At 36.6% G+C, this 27,321-nt stretch overlaps 1 protein-coding gene across 1 annotated transcript in view; it reads right to left on the bottom strand.

Moving 5' to 3' along the window:
- LOC149163902 (putative apyrase 2) overlaps positions 1 to 10,960 on the bottom strand; it is a 452,574-nt gene extending 441,614 nt beyond the window's left edge. The window contains exons 1-4 of the mRNA XM_089430833.1: positions 10,631 to 10,960; positions 10,093 to 10,221; positions 7,944 to 8,000; positions 7,729 to 7,821 (exon numbers count right to left, since the gene is read on the bottom strand). Of these exons, the coding sequence (XP_089286959.1) occupies positions 7,729 to 7,821; positions 7,944 to 8,000; positions 10,093 to 10,221; positions 10,631 to 10,858 (507 nt within the window). The 5' untranslated portion in view covers positions 10,859 to 10,960. The remainder of the gene's footprint in view (positions 1 to 7,728; positions 7,822 to 7,943; positions 8,001 to 10,092; positions 10,222 to 10,630) is intronic.
- Positions 10,961 to 27,321: the final 16,361 nt, after the last annotated feature.

Below are 27,321 nucleotides of genomic sequence, written 5' to 3'. Positions count from 1 at the left end.
TTGTCATGAATGGTCAAGGAGACATAAAATGATGGAGAATTATTATCAACAGGTTCAATCATGGGGCTAAGCACAACAACAAGCTTATCATCTTGCAAATTGACAGAGTCAGTGGAGGTTTGTGTGGTTTCCAACTCAAGAGCTTCAAGGATAGGCTTTCTAAACACTTCACTCCCTAACAATTCTACCAGAGGCACAGATATTTTTAACTTCTGGACTTCTGACTCTAAACTAAAAGAGGAAGGTAACTTATCAGAACCTCTTACCTCTTGAACTAGTGCTTTGAGGATGACTGGGTCAGCTGTTGGTCTTCTCTGTCTGATATTCTGTGACTTTGTTTGGACAGCAGCTCTTTGGGCAGGATTCTCTTTGACATTTTTTGCATTTGACCTCAGATTATATCTTCGCTGCTCCTCAGTTTGTAGAACTGCCTCTCTGTCCCACTCCTGACTGTCTTGTTCCTGCAGCAATGATTCTTCGTATGCAGCCAATGTCAAAAAGGCAGCACTGCCTTTATCTTCCATGCAGTGAATTTCATCCTCATCTTCAAATTGTTCCTCCTCCATGACTACATTTTGGAAAGGAGCTTTAACTTTTTGTTCTTCATTTGGTTCTTTTCCCCTCTGAATGATTTGTAACTGTTCATTTGCTCTTCTGAATGGATTTGGATTTCTTGGAGCAAATGTGTTCTGCTGCCTTATCTTTCCTGAATTCTGCTCAACCTTCAGCTCAGATATTTCGGCAGCCAATGACTCTATCATCTTAGTCATTTTATCTAATTTAGGCTCTGAAGATGAGGCAGAGGAAAAAGAAGCTTGACCTCTCTGCCTCCTTCTGTCAGCTTGACTTTTGAGCTTTTCTGCAGCCATGATATTAGAGTCTACTTCTAGGGCTGCATCCTGCATGTCTGCCAGAGTAACACATCTTCTTTCTCTTAATAAAAGGCAGAAATCAGAGTCAAAAGCATTGGCATAAGTAAGTTTGGCAGAGGTGGGGGTAGGCTTTACCTCAGCTGGTATCTTACTATACATACGATTGAATCTTCTATTAAAATCAGGCAATGATTCCCCACTTTCCCTCTTTAGGTTACCAAACTCAGTGTGATAATATAGCAAGTCCTTTTTATCTCCCCAGTGCTTCAAAAATGCTTCATCTAAGGCTTCAATATCAACAATAGATCCAGGGGGCAATTCTCTGAACCACTTTCTGGCCTCTCCATCAAGGCTTTGGACAAAAACTCTCATCCATACATCATTTTCACTTATATCCAAGTTATCAGCATAACTATAGAAAGCCTCAAGATGTTCTTCTGTTGTTACTCCCTCTGTGCCAGTGAACTTAGGCATATATTTTTGATATTCTCCTGCTGGCATAGCATTTAAAGGGACGGGCAAGATCAGGGGTCCATACCTGGTAGCTACAATTCTTTCTATCTTCGTAGGTGCTTGCTGGCCTGTCATGACTGGGGTATATGGAAGAACATTGGCAGATTGAGCAGTATGAAACAATGAAATGGATGACAGAGACAATGGGATATTATGGACTGTATGGGAAGCTTTGTTTGGACTGAGACTCAAAGGGGACCTAACTGAACAAGGAGCTGTATGAATCTCTGAAGGAAGTTTCTCACTAGCAACACTAGGCTCAATATCCTCAAATTGTATATTCTCAGCTACAACCCTATCTTTCAGAGATGCATAAGCTTTCCTAGGCTTACCTGATCCTGATGCTCCTTTTTGTGATGTTTTCTTCTGCTTAGCAATCTTCTCAGGGTCAGGCACTGGAACAGATGGTGATTTCTGAGGATTTCTTCGAGTATGTCTCACAAACTAAGCCAGAACTGCAATGTGGAGTCGCCAAAGGTTGGTCTTCTTCCAGTAGAGTCGCCAGATAGATGATTACAACCAGAAATGTGCCCAGACTTTGTCTATCATCAAAATCTGGAACTGTGTCATTCTCCCAGGGAAGCTGAGCTTCAATCTCCTCTCCCCGACAATGACGCCAATTAATGTTATCACCCCAAGAAACTCTCCTAGGTTGTATCTCAGAGATGCTCGGGAACATTACAAACTCAACAAAAATTGTTGAAAATAGGTGGATGAATGGAAGGAATGATGCATATTCAAGTCAGATAACCACTTCTACTATGCTTAACCCCAGACATGGGTGAACACCCCCAACTACAAGGCTTTAAACCACCAATTACTCACAGTTTGAGGATTATATGGACATGGAGAATACTGACCACACCAGCAGATGCACAAGACCATGTGATGGCTGGCTGCAACCAGTAAAAGGTCTGCAAATCTATTTCCTAATGCACAGACAAGATGACAGCTCTCTGGCATTAAAATAACAGAAACCTGCATAACACATTCAATGATATATACTAGATTCTAACACAGAGGTGGGATGACAGCCCCTCAAATGCTAAACATCAAGAGCACATGAAAAATGCATAACAGGTACAACCTAGAACAGAATAGAAGTGGAAAGTGAGCAATTAATAGCAAAAGAAGCTTGTATTAGCTGAAAATGAAGACCAAACACTGCAGGTATCACAGTAGTTACAATCTCCAGAAGTTGAACCTTACATCAGAACTACAACCATCAACCTCATTGCATCTTGTTTTTTGGTATATATAGAGTTTGTTTACAAAAAATGCTCTGCTAACCTATGCGTTGAGGGGTCATAATTGACCACCAACCACCTTGACTACCCAAAATGGGCCTTTGCTGCAATCTGCTGCTTCAATAAATTAATTCGACATTCTCTGTTGCTCGGCCGTCCTTCCTACACAGGTGGAGTATAATATGAAACAAACTCCATTACTAATAAGTGCGTTTAACCGCTCGAGGCACGTCCTTCTTGCTTTTTGGCCATAATGCTCTTGAATTCAGTTGTTGAAGAATAACTGCACAGGGTACTGGTAGATGGCTGCCATTGTCCTTTGGAAGCACGGCTCAGTCAAAGGTGGCGAAGACTTCATGGCGGGTGTACGAGTGGACGGAGGACGAACATCAACCGTTGGATCGCAGTGATCGATGGCGGGGATCGGTTTGCGGAAGATATCGGGAGATATGAGGGCGGGGAGATCGTGGGCCGTTGGATCTCGGGCGGGGAGATCCAACGGTCGTCGGGCGACGAAGCTGCGCGAGGGTTAGCGAGCAGGGGAGGTGGTTTCGGTGGCAGGCGGTATTCCCTGCACCGCTTATGGGAGGGAAGCGGTAAACGTACACGGCCGCGCGATCCAATATAACAGCGACGCGTGGCGGATGGGACCGGCGGGAAACCGCTTTCCCCGTTGGTTAACGAGCGTGCAGGTTACGGGAGTGGGAAGCGCGAATGCCGTCGGATCGCGGTGGGGGGTTGATCGGACGGCGCGGACTAAATGCACACGTTTATGACTGATGTGACAGGGAAACGGCGGGTTATGGTGCGCGGTCACGTGAATATAGTCGTATGGGTTTAAACTTTAGCACTGAGGGGATAGACGGAACCGGGGCTTACACAGGGTTTTGGAGGCAAAATGGAGGAAAACAGGGGTAGCGGGAGTTATAAGAGTGTAGGAAAAATCAAGGAGGAGGAGGAGACGGAATGCTGCAGGCTCCCTTCTGAGCATAACACACGGCCAAACCTGTTCTATTCTTTAGAAAAACTTCACTTATAGCAGAGCTAACAGTTCCTTAGGTAACAACTCAGTGTTTGAAAGATTTTCTTTGTTGTTTCCTGAAAAAAGTATTTAGGATTTGATGCTTTGAATGGTTTGGTTTAGTTAGAAGCAGAAGTTCTTAATTGTGTTATGGGTTGGTTCCTTTATCATTGAAGTTTCACTTTCTATTAGGATAATAGTGATTAGTCATACCAACATTTCTCTTGCATAAACTGTGCAGATAACCTTGAAATAGAAAGACGAGACCTTGGGTTGACAATCTAATGTGCAGTAGCTAGTTCGTCTTTTAGGAACAATTAATTGGCTCAACAAAGTGTCTTGCATGAGGCCATTTGTTGGACTAGTAGCTTGTTGGAGAACACATCATCTTCGACGAGGGGCATTACGACTGAGGAGGATCATGCTTGGAGGGAATTTAACTTTGGGAATTGGATAAACCCTAGTTTGACGTATGTCTTTGTTTTATATTAGCCTCCCTCACCTACTTGTATTTATAAGAGAGAAGAGAACCCTTGTATTCATCATCATCATCGTCCTCTTCTTTGCACTTGTCTTAGAGATACTTGGTTCATGACAAAACCCTATGAGCATGACATTAAGGTTCATGAGGAAACGCTAGGAAAAAACAAGGAGGAAGGAAGACGTCTTAGATATTCATGGGAAGATTCCTCTTGCGTGATGATAAGGTTTTCTCTTTTGATGACAAGGATTTGAGCTCTGCATATAAACCTTAGAGAAGAACATGATGTTGGAGATGATGATGGTTCTTGTGGCTCTCATTGTAGAACACGGGTTTCTACCCTAGTAGAAAACATGGAGAGTGAAGCTAACGCCTCGCATGGTTTTGGAACCTTGTTCTTTTAGGATGTAAGGCTAGAGCAAGATCTTTCAGAGATCAACTTTATGAGATTTGAGCTTGGTGTGATGACTTGCTTGGATGAAGACTGTTATTGTATTCTTGATGTTCCATGGAGGTCTTGGTGCTTGTGTTGATGCAAGAGTTGAAGACCTTTACATTTGGTGGCTAACATTAGAGTTGTCTTCCCATGTACTTGTGTGATATAGCATGGCTAGCGTTTGCAAACCCTAAGGAAGATGACTGAGCTAGTGTAGAGATATTGTCTAATACAATCTGGATGTTGGAGCCAAGGAAGACTTGTTGGTATTGATGCTTGCTTGTGTGTGGTAGTGGTTGTTGGGTTGTGTTATATTCTTTCCACAACTACCCCATGCGTGGGGGGATCATAGGGGGGTATGCAAGGGGGCAGTAGCCCCCTTGCACGGGGTCCAGGGCAGTGCCCCGAGAAAAAAAAAATTGGACCCTATATTAGGTGGGCAAACCTACCTATGGTTTTGTGCATGGATTTCGCATATGGTTTTGGGCATGATGGTTTTCTGTCCATGGTATTTTGTAGATCCAGTCAAGGGAACTATGGTTATATTCTAATCTAGGGTTAATGGATTGGGGTTTATGGATGCTTCGGCATGTATATATATGTATTGTAACATTGAAAGGAATATAATGAAAAATCAATCTGGTAGTCCCGGTTTTGGGATCCAAGGGAAAATCTTTGTGTATATATGTTTTATGTTTTATGCTCTTGCCATTGTTTATTTTCTGCTTTTAAGAATTCATTTGCAGGTAATTTCTGTATGGGGTTAAAACTTAAAGTGGCTAGGGTTTTCAAGGTGTCCATAGCTAGGGTTTTGGAGAGCTTGAAATTTGTAGCAACTTGTAATAAGCTATGAGTATGTACATGTGCTTCATTTCTTGTATATATGTATAAGCTTCATTTCTTTTACACACATATATATATATATATATATATATATATAGTTTCCAGCTTTCCAAAATTATGTAAATGCAGATTTGATTTTCAGCTTACAATGTCTTCTTGATTGGTAATTTTCAGCACCTGTTGTTTATTCTAATTTGACATAACATAGGGTTGAAATAGCTAAGTGATTTAACATATATTTAGAAGATAAAGAAAGAAGATTTGCTGTTGTAAATAATGCTTGAAAAAATCTGCCTTCAGAGCGGAGTTTTCTTGGGATATGTTTGGTATCTTTTCTCTTGGGCTGCCTAGCATGTTGGGTTGAAGTAAGTGAAAATCTGTCTGTTGTTTGCTGCTGCAAATTAATATTTCAGATCAACCCTAAGGCTGAAGTTCACAGGGATTAGATATAAAAAAATTGATGTAAGGTGAAATTTCTGAATTTACAATAAAAATCACAACACTGAAATTTCTAGTATGCCCACAAAATGCTAAAAGGTGCACGTATTGGAGTTCAAACTCAACATTTTCTGTGCTAAATGTTGTAGAGTTTTCAAAGCGTTGTCCCTCTACCCCCATTCATCAGTGGTCACAAGATGTCAAAGGAACTACCCTTTGGATCCCACAATCAGTATTACGTGCCACAGCATTGAGGCACAAGGATTGGGTTAGACAACCGCTAAGATAGTTTCACACAATCATCTATGCCTACCCTAATATCAAAGCGGTAAGAGAAATCTTACTGAAACATTGTCTTGTGGAAGGACTACTTCCCATTGGCATGGAAACTACTTTATTGTCTTGTGACATCTACACAGGACACCTGCAACTTTCGTAGGCCACAAGGAGAAAAACAGGTTGCCCTGATTTTCATTTTGGGTCATTTCAAACAAGCTTAAAAGTTATAGTGCAAAGATCAGGGATGTCGTACAACCCATACTTTCCATAAATTATTATATATTTTATGGAGAAAATTGTTTGCCAGCCAATGTTTTTTTTTTTTTTAATCTTGGATGCACATGTTACTTTTGGTAATCGTTTGACACTTTTCAGACCAGGATAAATATTTTGTAGTGTAGCACCACCTCGATTGGGCTTGCGTGCTTCATAATGGTAGTGTTATGGCAGGGCCGATTCCATGGTGTCTGCAACTGTATTATGGAGAAACTGTTTCACATACTTGTACGATACATGGGCGGGCCGAGAGTCATAGGGTACGTCATGAACAGCTAGTGGCTATATTGGTTGTCAAGTTGACAAAGGCCATGAGTATTGTTGTCAGCTCACCTAGATGGATGACGCTAAGTGGGTAAACAACCAAGACGATCTTGGAACGGCCTCAGACAAGTAAAGCTTACAGTTGTGCTTGTATTAGACAGATTAAGTGGTTCCATCATGGGTGTATGTTTTACATACGATTTAGAACAAATACGCCTTGACATGTTTGGTAACCTTTCTGGTTGACTCTCTAGGGTTTAGCGGTTGGCTAGGATGGAGAACTGGCCTAGCGTTCGACCAGTAGGTTGAGACATTGCTAGGAGGATCAAGGCATCCACTCGAGCTTGAGCTTGCTCTCACAAAGGTGCACAAGTTCCATCATGGTAATCTGTTGGAGAACTTATGCATGGTGGTTAGCTTAGGTTTGGCCACAATTGTTGTGTTAAGTGTAGTCTAAAAGATATGTCTTGGCTTGCTACAACCAAGTAATAATGAGATGTTACCCTGTTTGTTTCAAATTTCAAGGGAGATTTTTAGGCACTTGTATAAGACTCAAAGTGTGCTTTTCCACTTTATGGATTTTTGGCTCTGGCTAATTCATAAATTCGGGTAGTTTCACTTAGCTTTAGTGTTATAATGGCAATAGCCGCTTTTGATCTTTTAATCCCTTACTGAAAATTGGCAAATGAAATTAGTGAATGACAACTAAAGGGAGAAAAAAAATGACATTAAAGAAGACAAATTTCTAATGTAGATTTTCGCAGCCATACAGATTGTACATAAATTTTTGGAACTGAACTGACACATTTCAGCCTACTTACAGAGTTCAATTCAGCTTCAAAATCTATCTACAAAATTTTAAGTTACAAAACAATTCCAAACAGGCAACATAGAGCAATTATGCTATCTCAAAACATAAAATTGTCTTCAAAATAGTTATCAGCTTCTCAAACAGTAGTCCCTCTCCATGAGAATGTTTACTGTTTTATTTCTTTCCAGAAAAGGCGAAAGAACACTAATTTCTCAAGACGCAATAAACTCTGAGAAAGAAAACATACCCACATGAACGAGCCTTCTTGGCTACCGTCCAAAATAGAAACCCAGCCTTTCTCAAACTTAAATGGAGTGGTGCTCGATATCAACGTCCTTACCTGTAATTAGTAATCAAACGTTACACTCAGAGACACGCGAAAATTTAAAAACAGCAAAACGGTTCTAGAAAATGCTATCAGGAAAAAAAGATATCAAACACCGGCATCGATTTAGAGTTTACCGCTTCCAAAATTTCGTCCGCCTTGACGTCAGATATCTGTCTCAAACCTGCTGTTGCCTGCTCATGTTCAATGGAGTCGACATTTTAATAAAATGAGCATGTCGATGAAGTTGCGCAACATGAATTATTGACGAAGAAATTATATTAATGTTTATAGTAATATCAGGGAATTTGGGGAATTGACCCTCTGAGCTCCCGATCATAGAGAGGTACTTGAAAAAAGAATTTTTGTGTTTGTAAAATAATCACGGTATTAAAAAATTAAACATTATAATTATTTAAAATATTTTTAAGTTAATAAGTTTTTTATTTTGTAAAATGATATTTAGAATTTCAATTTTAAAAACAAGGAGATTTAAATTTCACAAAATATTTTAGAATATTTTAGAATATTAATTTTTAGATAGATGGTCAAAATTTAATTTTTATTAAATATTTTATAATATTTTTAAATATTAATTTAATTATTATATAGATTGTAAAAATTTAATTCACATTAAATAATTGAGGATATTTTTAATAATAGAGTGAAATTAAAAATTGAGATTTATTTTAAAAATAATATAGCCAAGATTAGAAGGAATTCTCATGAGCTCCATAGTGAAATCAGTAGTTGGGCAGTTCCTAACACATCATGGATAGAAAGGTTCTACCATCTCTGTGAGAATACGAACATCGAGGATGAAAATCATTTCCTCTTAGAGTACCGGCGTACAACCACATTAGATCTCAGTGTCAAAATCTTTGTTGCAATATTGACCTTCCTAGCCTTTTATGTTGTCAAAATTACAGTGAGGTTGGGAGGCTTCTCTCCAAGCTTTTTAACCATAGAAATAAAATCTTAAATCAAACTAAATAATTCTTTTCTCTAGGTCCCATAGACCAAATTTTTTGAAGTGCATTAATAAATATAAACATTAAAAAAAATGAAAATCATTTTATATATATATAATTTATAATCGGAAAAAATAATTATTATTCTCCATTTAAGTTCAGCTTATAAATTCACACTAAAGTTAAACAAAAAAAATCCTTAAATGACGATGGAAAAACAAATTACAAAAATCTTGAATGAAGATGGAAAAACAAAGGACAAAAATCTTGAATGAATATGGAAAAACAAAGGACATAAATGAATGTGCAGTACTGGTTCCTCGACTTTGGATAAAGGCATTAATCATATGAGCAAAACATGGTGTATTCATAAAGGGGTAAGATGATACAAAGCAAACAATGATCTGTTGATAAAGACGTTGATCATCAGAGTGGACATGGTCAGTTGGCAATGATACCAGACATGATCATCGATGTTACAAGGCAGACATGCCTATCTCATAAATACATTAATATATTATCAGATCTAAAGTTCAAGTTTTAGATCTGCCTGTCTGATAAGGACATTTACAATATAAACTTCAAATCCCAATCTACACTTCTCAGTAATAATGCAACATTAAATACCGAGCCAGATTCATAAATTCTCACATACTAAACAAAAACTCAAATATCATAGTTCCCTTCCTTAGATTCACAAGTTCTCACATACTAAACAAAAACTGTTATAGTCAGCTTAGATTCATAATTAAGTCTGGGGCTGAGCTATAGTTCAGAGTTGGAAAGTTTTCTATCAGGGTCGGTATATAAAAAGATATGTTTTAAGAACATAATTCATTAGTTTTAAATATAAAAGTTGGGTTTTTTTGAAATATTAAAAAGTATTTTTTTTTCAGACAGAAAAAATTATCGTATATATATTTTTTTAAAGTATATTGTTTAACTATTTTATGTTTTGGTGTTTGGTTGGAACAGGGGTAAATAGTTTTTTTTGGTCAAATAGTGTTTTTAGGTAGTTTAAAATTCACTTTTAACTTTATTAATGGATTCTACGCCCAAAAAATTTATTAATAAATTTAGTGCTTTAAAAAATCTCAAATCATTCAAATTTTGCAGAATTCATATATCAAACTTATAATTCCAATAAATTCCAATCAAACTTTGAACAAATTTAACCAAAAATATATATATATATATATAAACACCTCCCCAACACAATTAGTAAAAAAAATTCTCAATTCAAAAAATATAAAGAAAACAAAAACACTTCCCATATATGGAAAAGAATATTTTTTAAAATATATAAAATAAATACCCCAAGTCTAACGGGTGTTACTGCTCTGGCATCTGCAGGGACAGCTTCCACAGCACTCTGTAGAATCTCCTTCAAAGAATTTGCAGCTTCTTCAGGGTTGTCTGCATAGGCACTTAAGCCTGGCTTCACCTGTAATTAATTAATTAATGATGTCAGTTTATATATATTATATATAAAATGTAAGATTTATAGGTTTGGAGTAGGCTCTTAAATTATTTTGGTTAAAAGTTTGTTTTTTATTAATAGATTAAAAACTCAAGACTCTCGCTTCTTTAAAGATTACTAGATTATTTAGTAGGAATGAAAGTTTGTCTCTTCTAAAGATTACTAGATCATCCAACAAGAATGGACGCTTGTTTCTTTAAAAATTACTAGCAAAATAATTTTAAATAAATGATTTTCTTTAAATAACAATAATAAATTAACCCACCTTAACAAATAACAAAAAGCTATGAATGAACCTTCATTGACAAATAACAGCATAATAACCATCCCAAAAAAAAATACTACAACAAAATGATGTGAAAATTGGGAATACTTTTTTGGCGAACTCAATGTCGACTCCATTAATGGGAATGAGCTCCATATTGTCTCCAAAGCTGTAAACGTGGACTCTGCTTCCAGTGCTGCCAGCATCGAACACAACAGCATATCGTCTGCTTTCATATAAACTTTCTTGGGCGGCAGCAGCCATGATCAGACTCAAATTAAACAACAAGAAGCTGAAGCGTGTCATGGCTGTCCGACTGTGCATACCCATCTCCATTGCCTCTGTTTCTGCCTCCCCAGCAAACTAAATTACTCGCTTCCTCGTTTATGCCTCCTGCGAACTTCAGAGAAATAATATAAGATATCCAGTCCCACGCGATTACCGTGCGAATGTTGTCAATAAAGATACTCTCACCGTCCCAAGAGTTTAAAACCTGCAGCCGTATTATTCTTTTAACTTTAAAGTGACTCCCAATGTCCCAGGAGTTTAAAAACTAACAGCCGGATTATTCTTTTCACCGTAAACCACGAATCGTAATTTTAAGCAGCGTACTCCAGCCACATTTTCCATTTTTAGAATCAGACAAAATAAAAATTTCTCGAATTTGACCATTTCAAAAATTCTTGGATTTGATGTTTATGTTTTAACACTGCATTCAAAAAATCTTGGATTTAATGTTTACGATTTGATGTTTATGTTTTAACACTGCATTCAAAAAATCTTGGATTTAATGTTTACGTTTTAATTCTCGCAATTAAAATTAACTTTCAAATTATGTAAAGGGCTAGGTGGAAAATTAAAATAAAAGAAAAAATCTGGAAAATTTATAATTTAATATTTTTTTCATTGGAAACTTTAATATTGTCAAGGGTTGGAGTATGCTCTAAAATTTAGTATGTCTTAAAATTGCTTCTATTTAGTTAAGAGTTTATTTGTGTTAATGGTCCACTACCCAAAAGTGCATAAGAGCTTATTTGTGTTCATGGTCCACTACCCAAAAGTGCATATGGCACGAGTGAAAGTCCTCCTTTACTAACCACCAGTGGGTAATTCCCAGTTGGGTGATTTTCCTTGAATAACACTGATGTGTCAGCCTTCATTCATGGGTAACAACTAGTGAGGGTTTTTCCCAACTAATGATGGTTGTTCCCACTCCTGGTTTGACAATCTAGTTATGATAGTTTTTCTACTGTTTAAGATATCTAAAATTGTATTATTCACTTAAGAGAAAAAAGACTCTGAAGAGTCATTAGGAATCCAACAAACTTCTTAAAAAATGAAACCAAAAATCATAAACAATATATTTATAGATATCCCATGAATAAAAAATGCATTTAGAGCTAACCTAAATCTATCTCAAACATCTAGAGCTATCTATCTCTTCTATTTATAAGAGTGTAATAGTGATATCAGAGCGAAGTATTATTTTTGGCCTTCTGCCAATCAATCATTTCGTTGTCATCAACCATATATGTCCTACAGGCCTGCCAATGCTCTGCTTGGTTTACAGAAACACCCCCTAACATTACATGTCTCTATTTATCCCACTCTCTGTTGGTTTCATTCTCGTGCCCTGCCCGCACTCAACTTTGGTTGTACCCTAATGCGAGATCATTCATGGGTATCTGGAAAATCATGCACTCACTCCTTGCCTCGCCATTCTGCATGCCCATTCTCTCAATTCTCAACCTAACCTAACACATATTTGTCCCCGTGTTCATGGAGGGTTCAATTTTATGAGTAATACTATCGACGTATTGTTCTCATCTTGGCTTTTGGAAGGGCAGCCTTGTACTTTCCAATGCCATTTTCTAGCATAAATAGTTTAGGTTATATATCCTTCGAGCGTTTAGCTTTATGGCAAATTTACTTCTTCACTCAACCCACTCAGACATGGCAATTCCTTTGTAGTTATAGTGAATTTTGCTATTATGGTTATTGCTTTCCTTCCGCTTGTATTTCTTTTCATTGCTACTTGTGTAATTATAGTGGCATCAGTCGCTATATTTGCTGCCTATAGAGGAACTGAAATGTTCTTAGCTTGGTTGCAATCGATGTTGATACATTGTTGGTCTTCATCTTCTGGTTATCAAAGATGTTGCGTTGAAAAAGTATTCATTGTGGCCAACTTTCTTCATCTTCTGGTTATCAAAGGTGTTGAAAAAGTATTCATTGTGGCCACCTTGCATGATGTAGAATGAAACAAGGAAGAAGTCTCGCCTTCCTTGCTATTCAAATCCCTTCTTGTTTGAGCTTGGATTTAGTTATTGTTTCATGTAATCCATGAGAATATTTTAACGGAAGATTTTGACAGAAGAAGATTGTTGTGCAGTTTATGTTCGAGAGACCCTTTGTGCACTCGTAGCAAATCCTGACTTTCAGATTACAACGAAGACTTGTTGGATCATATCATGGTTTGTTGCCGCTATGAACTATGGATTCAACTTTTAAATGCTTTTCTTTGATGGCACTACACATCTCTTGACAAGATAATAGATGGGAAACAACTTTGAACATATCAAGAGAGAAACCAAAAACTTCTAATTCACCTTGGAAATTGCATTGCATTCCATGATATGGATGAATTATGTGAATCCTTGCTCCGTTTTCCGAAGGTACACCGATTCTCAAATTCTACATGCCACGTTTTTAGATCCGCCTAGCCAAACAACCTCATCATATTTTTGCGACAGCTTGTCTTCAACTATTTTCTGATGACTCGTGTTTGGTTGATGTAAATGTTTAGGGTTTTCTTGGTAGAGTGATTTTCAAATAAGCATAATAAAAATCTCGAGGTTTACATTCAACGTACTTGTTGTAATTGCTTCGGGACAAGAAAGAAGATGCTTTGATGGGCAATAATTTGGTTATTACGATGGATTCCAAGTTTAAATTCTAAGTTGATTTACACTAAGGGAACTTAATTTCTAAATTGATTTACATTCAAGGAACTTAATGTAATGTTTTGGGATAAGAAAGAAAACGTTTTGATGTGTAATATTTAGGTTATTGCTATGGTCCCAAATCTAAATGGTTTAAACTATTTACCGAATTGAACCTACCTATATATGAACATTGGAGAAAAGCTTGCTATGGTCCCAAATCTAAATGGTTTAAACTATTGAAAGAATTGAATCTACCTATATATGAACATTGGAGAAAAGCTTGTAATGAAAGGATTCAAAACATTGAGGAATCTTGAACATCAATTCAATATTGGTATCAAGAACATTTGTAAATTGCAAATAATATTTTTGTTAGTTTACTAGTTAATTTGCATTGCAAACTAGTGTATTTTTGGTAGAAATTGACACCCTTTATTTGTTGACATTGAATTATTGTAAAATGTTTGGAATTGATGAGTTATTAGAGTTACTACAAACTTTAATACTCTCTACTATTGACGATACGGTCAAAATCGACAAGGCCACTTTTGCTAATGTTCTAACCTATTTACAAGATGTAGGGGACAAAATCAAGTTTCTCCAACTCAAATAATAGTTCCAATAAGATGATTTACAACAAAAGGGTCAACATTATGAATTGGGTCTTGTTTAAAACAATTCTCTTTTTGAGTTTGAGAAAGAATCACATTACTAGTCAACACTTTATCAAATTTGTGACATCATTTCAAGAGAAAATTCAAATGAAGATGCAAAAGTTTTTCTTGCACTTCCCAAGCCCATCATCAAACCTTGGGAAGAAGTAATAAAAAAAAAGCATAGAATCAGTCTTGGACACGAAAATGAAGTGACATTTCCCATTCTAGACAATTTTAAACCAATCTAATTTAGAGTACTAGTTTTCTTCAAGAAATCTCATCTTCATCTGCTCCACTTCCACATTTGGTTCCCAAATTCCAACATTCTCATCAAGCAAAGATAAATGTTTAATCTTCATCCTTATGAACATTGTGGAAAACATAATCCTTCTTAAGACGGATGTGCTAGTGACAAGAACCTTGCTAGAGTAAAATTTCACCTTGGACGGATCACATATTGCCAATGGACTTCAACTACGAAAATGATATAGTGGTCATACCATAGCAGTCATTCTCAATTATTGGCACATATTACAATGGAGAGATTTCCTTCTTCTCACCTTATATCTTATAGGGGGGAATTTATAGTCAACTACTGGTGTCGAAGTTTATCAAGAAAACCTAAGTCATAGCCAAAGCTTAGATCCAAAGTTAGAGTTGTAGCTAGAGATGGAATCATGTTTTATGAACACCATTTGATTTGTGGTCCTCTTTAAACCACCACTCAGTAGAAGACTTCAACTTTTGTTGAACAATAGTTTGTGTTCATCTTCAAACCACCATTTCAAGTTTTTGGTCATCTTTAAACCACCATGAGAGAGCACTTCCATTTCGCAAAAGACATCAACTTCTAGCTAGAGTAGGAATTGTTCCAAAAACTGCTTCAAGCCAATTTCCAAAGTTGATGGTAAACCTTAAACCACCACCATTAGAATACTTTGGATTTTGTTACCCCATTCGATTTGTGGTCTTCTTTAACCACCATTTTCAAAGAGCACATCTGGTCATTGGTTATGATCCACCCTCATATTTCAACTCTCTTCTTGGACTCACATACACACCTTTTGATGAAGTGGGAAATGTTGGAAACGTAATCCTCATGGATTTTGTTACTTAATAGAAAGGCCAAAAGCCACAAGTGAACACAAAAAGTCATGAGGATTCAAAGAGACCTCTTCAAAGATGAAACCAAGGGTAACAAACATTGTGTTTTATGTATCATATGAATGAACAATGCATCACATGGTTATCTAAATCCATCTCTTCGATTTAAGTGAGTCCAACACTTTTAATAAGAATGGTTGTATTTATATTAGAAAACCATTGAATTGGTACTTTCCAATATACTATTACATTTTAATTTCATATTATTTAAAAACAAGTTTAAGCAAAATCAAAATCAAAGCTCGAGCACCTAGTCCAAAATGTTGTTCCTAGTTACCCTTATATGAATATATCCTAACATAAACACTTTGTATATATATATATATATATATATATATAGAGAGAGAGAGAGAGAGAGAGAGAGAGAGATTAATATCCACATCAACATAGTATTGTTGAATAGATTTGTCTTCCTTCTTACCAAATGACCCCACTATTAGATGTGCCATTAATTGATCTATGTTCTAATAACTCATCAATTAGTTAGCTAATGAGGTGTTTGTGTAGGGTGTATTCTCTTTTTAGCTCTACGATCTCATGACAGTGGTGGTCACCATTTCCATAAATAGTGTTATCTCCTTATCCCTATTTTCATCCTGAGCCCATGATTTAGTAACCAATTATGTAATAACAAACTTATTTCCAAAGAATGGACTTCTTGAATCCTAAGTTGTCTTTTTAATTGTGAAACTTTACACCCGATGCAACACCCTTTATGCATAGGCCCCAAATTCATTGCTAATTCACTATTCAAAAACCATCTGAAAAGATTTCAGACTCCACTAACACCAATGCCTCTACAAATTGAATAGAGAAAATGAAACTTACCAAGAACTAATTTATTTTCCTTTAGATTCTCTAGCTTCTGACCGCAATACCTAGTTTCTGACCACAATACCTAATTCTTGCAAATGATATTGCAAAAAAAATCCTAGACGGAGTGTAGAGAAAGAAGCCCAATATCATAGAAAATGTAAACTGCCTATTGAAATTCCAACATGAAGATGGTGCTTGGACTACCAAGAGTCTCACCCCTAAACATGAGGAGGAATGAACTAACAACCACATGAAGAAAAGAGATTTGAAGGAAATTCCCAAAATTGAAATGCCCTTGGAGTGATGCAGAGGAACTCGTTTCTAAAGAAAAAATCAAAATTGATGCGCACGATGACATATTCCCACATAAGCCAAGAGTTAATTGCATGGGTGATTTTATTCTATGATGTCTCATGTGAAGTATTGTGTGAATAAGTGTAACACATTACCATCATTACTTCATCGATTTATTTTACAAGCATTCTTTCTAACTTTCCAAACTACATGCCCTATATAAATTAAATTAAAATAAATATTTTAAAATAATAATAATAATAATATTGTTAATACCCTATAATAACAATATAAAAATATTTTACAATAAAATAAGAAAAAAAAAAATTAAACAAAGAAAAATAATACTATTATCAATATCCTCATAATAATACTTTTAATATTTATGTTTTCTTTATTTATCATAAGAAACACTTTAGTGTAAAGTGGGTTATATAAAAACTCATAATTTTAAAATTAATGACGAAAATGTTCCAATTTAATTTGTAAGTTGCTTTTAAGAAAATTAATATATTCATGATAATGTTAATAATATTTTTTTCCCAAAAGCGTTGACAAATGTACTATCATGTGATTTATGCCGAAATATTTTTTTCTCATAACTTGATATGGATCACAGAAGTCTCAACTCAACTAATTTTTTCCCAATTAAAAATATAATTATCTAAATTAATTAATTCTAAAATTTTAAATGATTTTAAATTTAAAAGGTGAAGATATAAAAAAAATAAAATAAAATTAGAAGGCTTCCCCTTAGCATTGTTTAGTGAGTCTAGTTAGCTAGGAAATTAAAAATATGTGAAGGAAAATAAATATTAGTTCTTTAATGTGTTGTCTAAGCGCTCTCTATATATATTCTATATATATATATTAAATGATTACTCATAAATTCATGCTAAACAAATTTTTCAGAGGCTAAAAGAAGTGGTAATCATCATAAGCATCCCATGAGCATACTTTGATAGTACCTCGTAGGATATCCCTCCTAAGGGAGCGTTAAGGGAGATTCTATATTTTTCTTTGAATCATGGCAATTCTTTCAACACTGGAATATGTCAGAGAACTAATAATCAATGTTAGTTGATGGCTCTCAACATAGTTTTCAAACTAGCCCATATAAAAAATTCTAATTATGGTGACTCACTCATGGTTATTTAATGGATGCACGAGGAAACAATAATGAGGAATTTCTTTTTACAACCATTGTATGATGATGTATATCTTCTACTTATAAATTTCTCGCACATATCTTTGTGTCACATGTGAATTATAAAAAAATGGATTATGACTAGATTTAGTAACTTAGATTATGTCAATGATCTAAGATGAGTACACCACTAAATATATTTAAAAATTTAAAATCTAATTTTAAACTAATACAATTTTTTTGTATAATATAAAGGATGTTTTTGTTAAGGAAAACTTGACTAGGTAAAAGAGTCAAAGTTATTAGGTCCACAATGGTTGTTTCAGGCACATGGTTTTGGTGACACGTGGTATTAGAGCCCATTGATTACATGTGATGAAACTTTCGAAAAGTTTGGGGATTCTCCATTGTATTGTGAGTAAGTTGAGTGGAGAATAGCATACTCACTTGATTGAGCTAGAATGTTCGTTGACTTGGCCAAGACATAGCTACTTTTAAGCCATGAGGAATAATAGATCTACTATTTATGGTTGGTTTTCCCACAAGGTTTTTCAGGTTAAACTATGGTGTCCATGTGTCATTAATTGTTTATTTTTATTTTTTATTGACAAATGGTATCAGAGCCAAGGGATCATGGTCTGTAGAAGGTTGTGATGTTGCAAATGTTAGCACATCATATGTTGAGGATGAAACTAACATAGAGAAGCCCAATTGGGATTTGACCCACATACGTAAATATTGCTTAATATTAAATAGGTGTCTTGCGGATGAGACGTAACCATAGAAGTGATATCCAGTGAGAGAACTTGGTGTGAGCAAGTGTGTAAACATGAGAGAATAGCAATATAAGTACCATACAATGATAGTAAAACATAACTTTTGAGGTGAAATTTATAAATTACATGTATATTGGCCCTGCAAATATAAGAACTAATTAGACTTGTACTCTTGTATGAAAGTCTTAGACTAGACCTAAATGATAGGGGAGGAGAGCATGCAAATTTCCCCAATCAAGTTAAAAGGGGGGAATATTATGGTACACTTGACTTGGTGAAAGAGTCAAAGTTGTTAAGTCCATAGTGGTGGTTTTGGGCAACTCGTTTTGGTGGCTCATGGTTTTAGAGCCCATGAATTACATGTGATGGTACCTTTAAAAGGCTCGGGGCTTCTCCATTATAATGCACATGTGTTGAAGGAAGGCTCACTTTGTTGGGCTATTATGTTGGTCGACTTGGCTCATTTTAAGTCAAGCCATGGTTATTTCTAACCCATAAAATTATAATAGATTTATTGTTGGTTGTTGTTTCTCTAATTGGGATTTTCTAAGGTAAATCATGGTGTGCATAACTTATGTATATTGTCATTATTTATGATTTTTATCTCTAGCAATTTTTAATATTATTGTGTGAATGATATAACTTTCATAATTTTTAAAAATAAGATTTTTTTATTTAAACCAGAATGAGAACTTGTTATTAATAAAAAATATGCATCTATCACATCAATAATCTCTAGCCTGTAAATAAATTTAAGGCAGGAAGATCTAACTCGGACATTGTTAACATGCCTAGAAAGAACGTGGTTGAATTAGACTACCAAATACTTAAAGGATATGCATTCCAACTTTTTTTACACGGATATATTCTCACAAATTGATTACATACACATTAAAAAATGTAGAACATGATTATACTGGTTTACAAATGTGACTTATTGTAACCATTGGCAGGATGCTTCTCGATCTTTCTCCTTCTTTTTTCCCACCTTTTTCCAGACTTTCAATGAATTAGGAGGAGTGCTTGCATAATTGGTTGGATCTGGACCGATGATAAGGATTCTCCTTTCTCTTGAGATTTGGCTACATCAACATGATCTGCCCAACTTTTTAAGATCTGAGGGCCAGACTTTCCATGTGATTCGTGACCCAAGTCTAAAGGATTTAAATATGCTTTCAGCAGGCTTTAAGTGACTCAGTCTTGTTGCTTTTATTTATGAATTGAATTCACTTGAGAAGGAGGAGGAGTTGTAGGAGATTTTCCCCAAAGGACTAACTAATGAGCCTTGGTGGAGCCAACCCACCGAGTAGATTTTTGTTGCTTCTTTTTACCACTTTTTAACCTAGAAGGACAATGAACAATTGTATGGCATGTATTAAAACAAGTCTCGTGTCTCAATGAAGCACACTCATAATCTAATTTTTGCGTCCACAAAAAATTTCCCATTCAACTTTATTTTAGCTAGAAACCTAAGACTAAGATCCATTTCCACACAAATTGTGGCATAAGTAGCAATGCTTCTTCTTTGAGTTTCTTAGGAGGAAAAATGGAACTTTCTTAAAGCAAACCTAATAGGTTAAAGAGAGGGGAAATCCCATAAATGTAGCATCATATTTGGAAACCACACCTAAATAGAAGTAGAAGTCAAGACACCAGAGATTGAATCTAAGGAAGGAGACAAACATTTCATAAACATACCGACATTGCCCCAAAACCAAGGACTGAGGTTAAAGATAAGATCCTGCCTTCATCATTGTCATACTCAACAACAACAAAAACCCTTTAGCATAAGGATGGATGAAGACTTCTTACTTGATCATAGGAAGCCAGTTATGAGCAATCCAAGATTGAAGATCTGCAAGCCATGACCAAAACCCCATAAAAGGGCAAATCGGGTTGTCAGAATTGAGGAACTCAACTTCCTCATTAGCCTCTGAGCCAATAGGAATGGAAATAAATGGCTCTTCACAAACTAAAATAGAGGAAAGAAGTGGAGAAGATTGAAGCTTAACTTGCTTGAAGGAAACAAGACTACCCAAAGCAAGGGCTGGATCCCTGAGGAGACATGACCTCCAACAACAAGAATGGAACCATCCTACATTATATAGCAAGGGCCTCTTCAAATTTGTAGCACAGGAACAAGGGCAACGCTCTTGAATCACAACCTTGTATAAATGAAAATTCAAACAAAAAAACTCTAGAACCAATCTACACCCACAACCTCCTTAGGAACATAGGATAAGATACTACAACTTTGACAACACTCAAATATTAGCTTCTATGACAACTCAAACAGAGGATGGCAACACGATCCATCAATAAAAAAACCATTACAATTGCAACAAAAACAAACCTTAGACGTTGTAATGACACTTGCAAACACAAATAAACAAACTCTCCATTCTCAAACTTTATTCAGAAATATTTTTATTATAAATATAAATATAATTTTCACTTTATTTTTATTATCTTTGAAACATATATATATATAACTCCACCATTCAAAAATGTAATTAAAAGTAATAATTAAATATTAGATGTGAGAAGATTTTATAACCAAAAAAAAATTGAGCCTATTCACATACAAATTTACTCAATATATAAAATCAAAGCTACGTCCGAACATGTTAACTCTACGTCAAGTAAAACTTTTAACAGGCTTTTGTATACATTGTCCGATATCTCATGCTTGTACATTAAGTTTAAAAATATTCGTATCGATAAAGTTTAATTGGAAGTTTCTTTTAATTAAATGTATTCCTACTCTTATTATAGACATTGTCTTAGATCTCATGGTGGTCCATATTTTTACGTAAATTTAAAGAATGTCGCATTGGCTTTCGGTTATTCTTTACTATTCAGCGTTTTAGCTATTTTTAATTAGGATTAATGTTATATATTTTATATTTTATTAAAAGGATTGGAAGTTTCTTTTAATAAAATGTATTCCATTCTTATTATAGACATTGTCTTAGATCTCATGGTGGTCCATGTTTTAAAGTAAATTTAAAGAATGTCGCATTCGCTTTCCGTTGTTATTTACTATTCAGCGTTTTAGTTATTTATTATTAGGATTAAAGTTATATATTTTATATTTTCTTTTCTTTTAATAAAATTTGGAGACCTTTTTTTAATGAAATTGTAATGTTTAATTATTTAATTTATAATTTTGAATATATAAATAGGTTTATGAAATAAATTAATTAATTAAAATTTTAAATTTACAATGTAATTAAAAAATATATAATTTTATAATGTAATGAGTATTATTTGTTTAGAAAAAAAGACAGAATTTATGCTGAAAGTTAAGGTTCGTTTCTGCTATGTTTCACACTTTTCCGTCGACGCGAGTCGAAGGTTTGTCTTGCGTTGTGGGGACACACCATGGTTTGGAGCTACAATCCTCAACATATTACTGGGCATTAATAAATGGATGTACATGTTTATGTCTGTGGTGGTTCGGTCACCTTATTATTGTTGTTTGTTATAGACTTTCGTGGGTGTGAGAGGGCTAAGCCATGTTTTCCCCCCATAAGCATGGGTCTGCTTTGCACCCACCGTCAATCATCGAAGACAGTATATGGACCTCAAAACTATTTTTATTGGTCGTTTCACGGTTCTTTTGAGGTTGATGCAGTGAGTTAGCCCAAAAGGGTCACGTTTTATTTTCCCCACCCCCCTTGTTTCAGAGTCTCTTGCATGCTATGCTTCATGGGGGTCGGAGCTAGCAATGGTTACAATTTCTAAGATCAGTAGGGAGTCTCTCTGAAAGAGCACTCAAATGTTCCACCAGGTCTGTGCAGTATGAACCAGAGACAGAGAAAGGACAGGTGGCCCTGTTGTATGAGTGCATATGGGATTTTTTCCCTAAAAGAACACTCAATTGGTCCATTTGGTTTGAGCTATATGAACCTCGGGCAGAGAGGGAATTGGTTTCTTTTCATATTTTCATAATGAATGTGAAGGGGAAGTCCTCCCTTTTCTGGACAAGGAGCTCAAACTCTATCAATATTCTGAAACAGAGCATTGAGAATAGATGGGGCATCCCTGTATATTTTCAAAGTCTGATATATGAAGGGAAGTTGCTACATGACTCCTCCCAAATTAAAGACTATTGAATTATCGGGAATTCAACCAAATTCTTGAACTTGAGGCTACGTTGAAGAGATCTAAGACCCAAGGCACTTAATGGATCAATCTTTTATAAGGATGTGGCTAAAGGAAATGCTTCCCTCCCTTCTAATCAACCTCAAAACATTTCAGGACCTTATATCCAAAACAATCCAGGATCGTACATTATAGAACAAATGTGATCCGAATTTAAACAAGAACGCAACAAGTTACAGATATAACCATAAATATAGAGATGCAACAGAAATAACACTTCATTCAATTAATATTAGATACTGAAATATGCTTACAAACATAATGGAAATAAGACTAGCTAGGGCAATGGTGGCTTATCTCTGAGAAGAGAAGTTGCGGCTACATGCCTCTGAACTGTGTTACAATGAGGCTTGAAGGCCTATTTATTATTTAGAAACAATGGGAAACCCCACTCACCCAAAAACCTAACCCTAGGAGATGAAACGCCAAACTATGGGCCCCGTTGGGGTAAATTGGTACATCAACTTCTTGGGGTCGTAACTTTGGCATACGATCTCTGTTTACTGCACACGATACCTCGTTAGAAAGATCAATTTGAGGACTACAACTAGAAATAATGCATATGATTTGAAAACACATATTTTCCATCGGTGATTTTCCAAAAAAAACGTCGTTTAGGACCTCAAAATGGCCCCGGAAGTCCAAGACCCGAAAAACTTCCAAAAATAGTAAATTGTGCTACAATTAAGGAAACTGAAAAACTGAAAGATATAGTGGTGGGGGTCCAAGTGGAATGGGTGGGAAGCCATCAATATCCACCTGGATCATTCCTCATCCCTTAGGAAGTAATGGTCCCCATTGCGTTGAGTTCCTCCATGAGATGAGGAAACTTTTGCTGAACTTGGTCCCTAGTGAGCCACTTGCCCTGGTGAAGGAGTTGGCATGCTTTGACAACTTGATATAGTTGGATCCTTTGATGTTGGGTGTTCTTGATCTGTGTGTCCATGATCCGATCAGTTGTGGCTTGTTTCATGCAGTTTGGGTTTAACTCTATTAGTGTGAGTTGTTCTGGAATCTTGGATGTGTACAACAATGGTGGAAAGTAGGGCTGAAGGCGGTCCACATTGAACATTGGGTGAAGACCAAGGAATGGTAGAATACTGAGCTCGAAGGCATTGTCCCCTACTGCCTTGGTGATGGTGTATGGCCCATATCGGAGTGGGTGAAGCTTGCAGTGGGGCCCAACAAGGCGCTCCTTCTGCAAATGTAGCCAAACTTTGTCGCCCACCTGGAACTTGTGTGGCACCCGATGTTGATCATGCCACTGCTTGTAATTAGCATTGTCTATATCCAATATTTCATGGACCTACTAGTGGATGTGCTGAATGTGCTCAATGAAGTTTTTTGCCTTGCTAGATTCAGACTGGACATGAGCCGAATCTGCCTAAGTAGCTGCAGATGATATGGCCACATCAATGGGACATAGTGGTTGGAATCTCAAGCCCACCTGAAAAGGGTTGTGGTCAGTCGAGCTGTGGAGATCCAGGTTATAGCTGTGCTTGAAATAGGGGAAGCTCTCATCCCATGTGCGTGGATGCTTTGAGTTGTACATGTGCAGAATGTGTATGATCATCCTGTTGACGACCTCTGTTTGGCCATCAGTTTGGGGATGGAAAGTTGTGTACTTAATGAGCTTGGTGTCCAACATCAACCAGATACTGGACCAAAATGTACTAAGGAACCTGTTGTCCCGATCTGAGATGATAGACTGTGGGATCCCAAAGTGTACCCACACTCGTTCAAAGAAGAGTTTATCAGTGGCTTCTATTGTGATATTCTTCTTGCAGGCCGCCATAATGGCCATCTTTGAGAATATATCAATGACCACGAAAACACAGTCATTGCCATGCTTAGTAGAAGGAAGGCCCGACATGTAATCCATGGAGATGGATTCCCAAGGTCGACTAGGGGTAGGCAACGGAGTATAGAGGCTTTTCTTCTTGATGGTCGGTTTGGCAATGATGCAGACAACGTAGGATTTGATGTACTTCTCGACATCCTGTCAAAGATTCGACCAATAGAAATACTTATGCAGTACTGTCACTGTTTTCTCGACCCCAAAATGCCCAGCAACCCGACTGTAGTGCACTTCCCAAATCATCTTGGCACGCTCGCTTGAAGGAACACAAGGTGTCCTAGGTGGCATAACAGTGCATCCTAGAGGTGAAAATCTAGAACTTGTTGACCCTCCAAGAGCTTCTGGTATGTGTGGCTGAATTCTGGGTCACTTTTGTAAAGAAGTGGCCAATCAGAAGTCCCGTGCCCACAAGATTTTGAAGGTTTTAACCCCATACAGAAATTACCTGCATACAAATTTTAAAAACAGAAAATAAACAATGGCGAGAGCATAAAACATAAAATAGATATACACAAATATTTTCCCCTGGTTCCCAAAACAAAAACTACCATATTGATTTTTCATTATATCATACATATATATACATGTCGAAGAATCCATAGACCCAAATCCATTAACCCTAGATCAGAACATAATCGTAGTTCCCTTGACCATATCTACAAAATAGCATGGACAAAAAACCATCATGCCCAAAACCATGAGTGAAATCCATGCACAAAACCATTGGTAGGTCCACCAACCTAATATAGGGTCCAATTATTTTTTTCCCCGGGTCACTGCCGCGGACCCCGTGCATGGGGGGCTATCGCCCCCTGCAAACTCCTCGATACAGGGGGTTGTTGCCCCCCCCTGACCCCCTTGTTGAGCCCAGTGCAACGTACAGGTGGGGCTTCCCCCCTTGTGACCCCCGTGCGTGGGGTAGTCGTGGAAAGAATATAACATACCCAAAATTCTCCCACTTGTTGTTTTCTTTCCACAGGGGGATACATGAGAGCTTAATCATTGGTCCATCCCTGCAACACCCATTGTTTCTATACACCAAGAGAACTTCTCAGTGCTCACAAACTTTGTCAATGCATCTGCAGTATTCTTCAAAGTTTCCACCTTTGCCAGCAACACCTTTTTATCCTCAACCATATCCCTCACAAAGTGATATTGAACATCAATATGCTTTGTCTTTGAATGATAAGCAGGGTTCTTTGCCAAGAAAATTGCACTTTGGCTGTCATAGTCTATCCTTATAGCTTACTGTACTAACCCCATACTTGAACACAATCTCTGCAACCAAGATGCTTCCCTGCTTGCATGAGTGGTTGCCATGTATTATACCTCTGTAGTTGAAAGTGCCACTACAAACTATCTCTTACTCATCTAACTGACTGCACCTCCAAATAGGTTAAACACATACCCACTTGTAGATCTTCTCTGATCTAGATCTCCAGCCCAGTCTGCATCAACAAATCCACGGATGTCCAAAACTTTATCCAATATTGGTCTTCCTTGGTAGAACAAACCATAATCACTAGTGCCACAAAAATACCTAAAAAACCGCTTCATTGTTGTCCACTGCTCCTTCCCTGGTTTTGACATAAACCTGCTCAATACTCCCATTGCATGTGCAATGTCTAGTCTAGTACAAACCATTGCATATATCAGGCTACCAGCTGCACTTGCATATAGAACACGAGACATGTCCTCTTCCTCTTCTTGTGTCTTGGTACACTTTTCAGCAGATAACTTTACACCTACAAGAATAAGAACCCCCACCGGTTTACTATCCTGCATATTAAACCTCTGCAGTATTGTCTCAACATACTTCCTCTGGTTTAACCAGAGCTTCCTCTTTGCCCAATCTCGTTTAATTTCCATGCCCAAAATATAGTTTGCAACACCAAGATCTTTCATGTCGAATTTGGAGGACAATTGGGTCTTCAAATCCTGGATAATTTCTTTTCCATTTCCAACCAGCAACATATCATCCACATACAAGACCAAATAAATAACACGGTCACCAATTAATTTAAAATACACACAGTGATCTATTTTTCTTATTGTGAAGCCAAGTACCCGTATAAATGTATCAAATTTCTGATATCACATCCTTGGTGACTGTTTTAACCCATACAAAGACTTTTTTAACTTGCATACCAGTTTTTCTTACCCTTCACCGCAAAGCCTTCAGGTTGCTTCATGTAAATCTCTTCTTCCAGATCCCCATGAAGAAATGTTTTCTTCAAATCCATCTGTTCTACCTCAAAATCAAAAGAAACATCAATAGATAAAATTAATCTAATAGAAGTTACCTTGGCAACAGGAGAAAAATAATCACCAAAATCAATTCACGACACTTGGGAATAACCTTTTTCTACCAACCGAGCTTTTTATTTCTCCACCTTGCCTTCTACATTCATCTTCTTCTTAAACACCCATTTGTTACCAATGGGTTTCCTTCCAACCGGCAACTCCACCAGATCCCAAGCCTCATTTTTGTGCAAAGATGCCATTTCATCAACCATGGCCTCTTTCCAGAGTTTTTCATCCTCTGAATCTACTGCTTCCCTCATAGTTCTGGGATCATCATCAGTAATAGATAAAGAAAAATTTGAATAGAAAGCATATGGATTATACCTTTCTGGCTGCCTTCTTTCTCAAACTGATCTTCTCACAACTAGAGTTTGTGGCTCTTCATCTTTTGATTCTCTTCTGCTGTAGAGTCTGATTCTTCCTCCTTTAGCTCAAACTTTATCTTCTCAGGTTCCTTTGGTAGGACTTCATGTGTAATAACATATTTCACCTCTCTAAACACCACATCTCGGTTGTACGCAACCTTCCTTTTTTTGGGTTCCAAAAGCTTATAACTTTTTAAACCATCCTTATACCCAATAAAGATGCACCTTTCAGATGTACTATACGACTTTGTTATTTTCTCCTTTGGAACATGTACATATGCATCACATCCAAATACCCTCAGATGTA

This window comes from Pinus tabuliformis, chromosome 5_1 (assembly GCF_031772625.1).
Source record: "Pinus tabuliformis cultivar Carrire ecotype Pingquan chromosome 5_1, CPIR1, whole genome shotgun sequence".
Classification (NCBI taxonomy): domain Eukaryota; kingdom Viridiplantae; phylum Streptophyta; class Pinopsida; order Pinales; family Pinaceae; genus Pinus; species Pinus tabuliformis.
Note: the sequence above shows the minus strand (reverse complement) of the source record. Positions and strands in the feature narration are given on the sequence as shown.